Genomic DNA, 659 nt, shown 5'->3' with positions numbered 1-659 from the left:
CTCCAGCTCCAGGTGAAGCTGGAGGGGAAGCTCCAGCTCCAGGTGAAGCTGGAGGTGAAGCTCCAGCTCCAGCTCCAGGTGAAGCTGGAGCTTTATCGTGTGCTCCAACTATCACAAAACATTTCATCCCGTTCTTGTTGATGTAGTCGTCCATAACACGTCCGATGCACTTCTCCATTGTGTTCCATCTTCCCTGGTTGAACGTGCGTGCTTGTGGTACGATGTTGGTCCAGGCGTAGGTTGACGTTTTCTCAATGCTGGTGGACGCATGAAGGGCTGGAAATAAATGGCCCCTGTCAACGTTGTCGTCTTTATAATCAGCAATCACGGCCTGGTAGGTGTAGGTCTTGCCTTTTTCTTCCTCCACCATGTTTTTGTTCGGGTCATCTTCTTTCTCAAGCTGTAACAGTTAAAGGCTGAGTTAGTGATGCTGGCAGAGTAGACATGAAGTCAATCACATGTGCAGTAAAATGTTCTTTAATGAAGCAACAGCATTTAGAAGAAGCTGCAGACAAACTCACCTGTGGCTCTATCTTCCAGTATTCTTCACCTGGCTCCTCTCCTGGACCTTTGTACTCGTAAGCAGAAAACACTGGAATCTTGTTCACAATGTCGTAGACTGTCAGATACCTTTGGTTAGGGTTAGGGTTAGGGTCAGG

At 47.8% G+C, this 659-nt stretch overlaps 1 protein-coding gene across 1 annotated transcript; it reads right to left on the bottom strand.

Moving 5' to 3' along the window:
• Nucleotides 1-109: 109 nt before the first annotated feature.
• On the bottom strand, nucleotides 110-628 carry LOC113745096 (endonuclease G, mitochondrial-like; the record flags this gene model as incomplete). Its single annotated transcript, XM_027276554.1, has 2 exons — nucleotides 522-628; nucleotides 110-400 (listed from the first exon to the last, which is right to left on the bottom strand). A coding segment is annotated over exon 2 (261 nt), but the record flags the coding sequence as incomplete, so codon positions are not given.
• Nucleotides 629-659: the final 31 nt, after the last annotated feature.

The sequence above is a fragment of the Larimichthys crocea genome, unplaced genomic scaffold (genome assembly GCF_000972845.2).
Source record: "Larimichthys crocea isolate SSNF unplaced genomic scaffold, L_crocea_2.0 scaffold44373, whole genome shotgun sequence".
In the NCBI taxonomy this organism is placed as follows: domain Eukaryota; kingdom Metazoa; phylum Chordata; class Actinopteri; family Sciaenidae; genus Larimichthys; species Larimichthys crocea.
The sequence above is the reverse complement of the archived record's forward strand: the minus strand, read 5'-3'. Positions and strand labels throughout refer to the sequence as shown.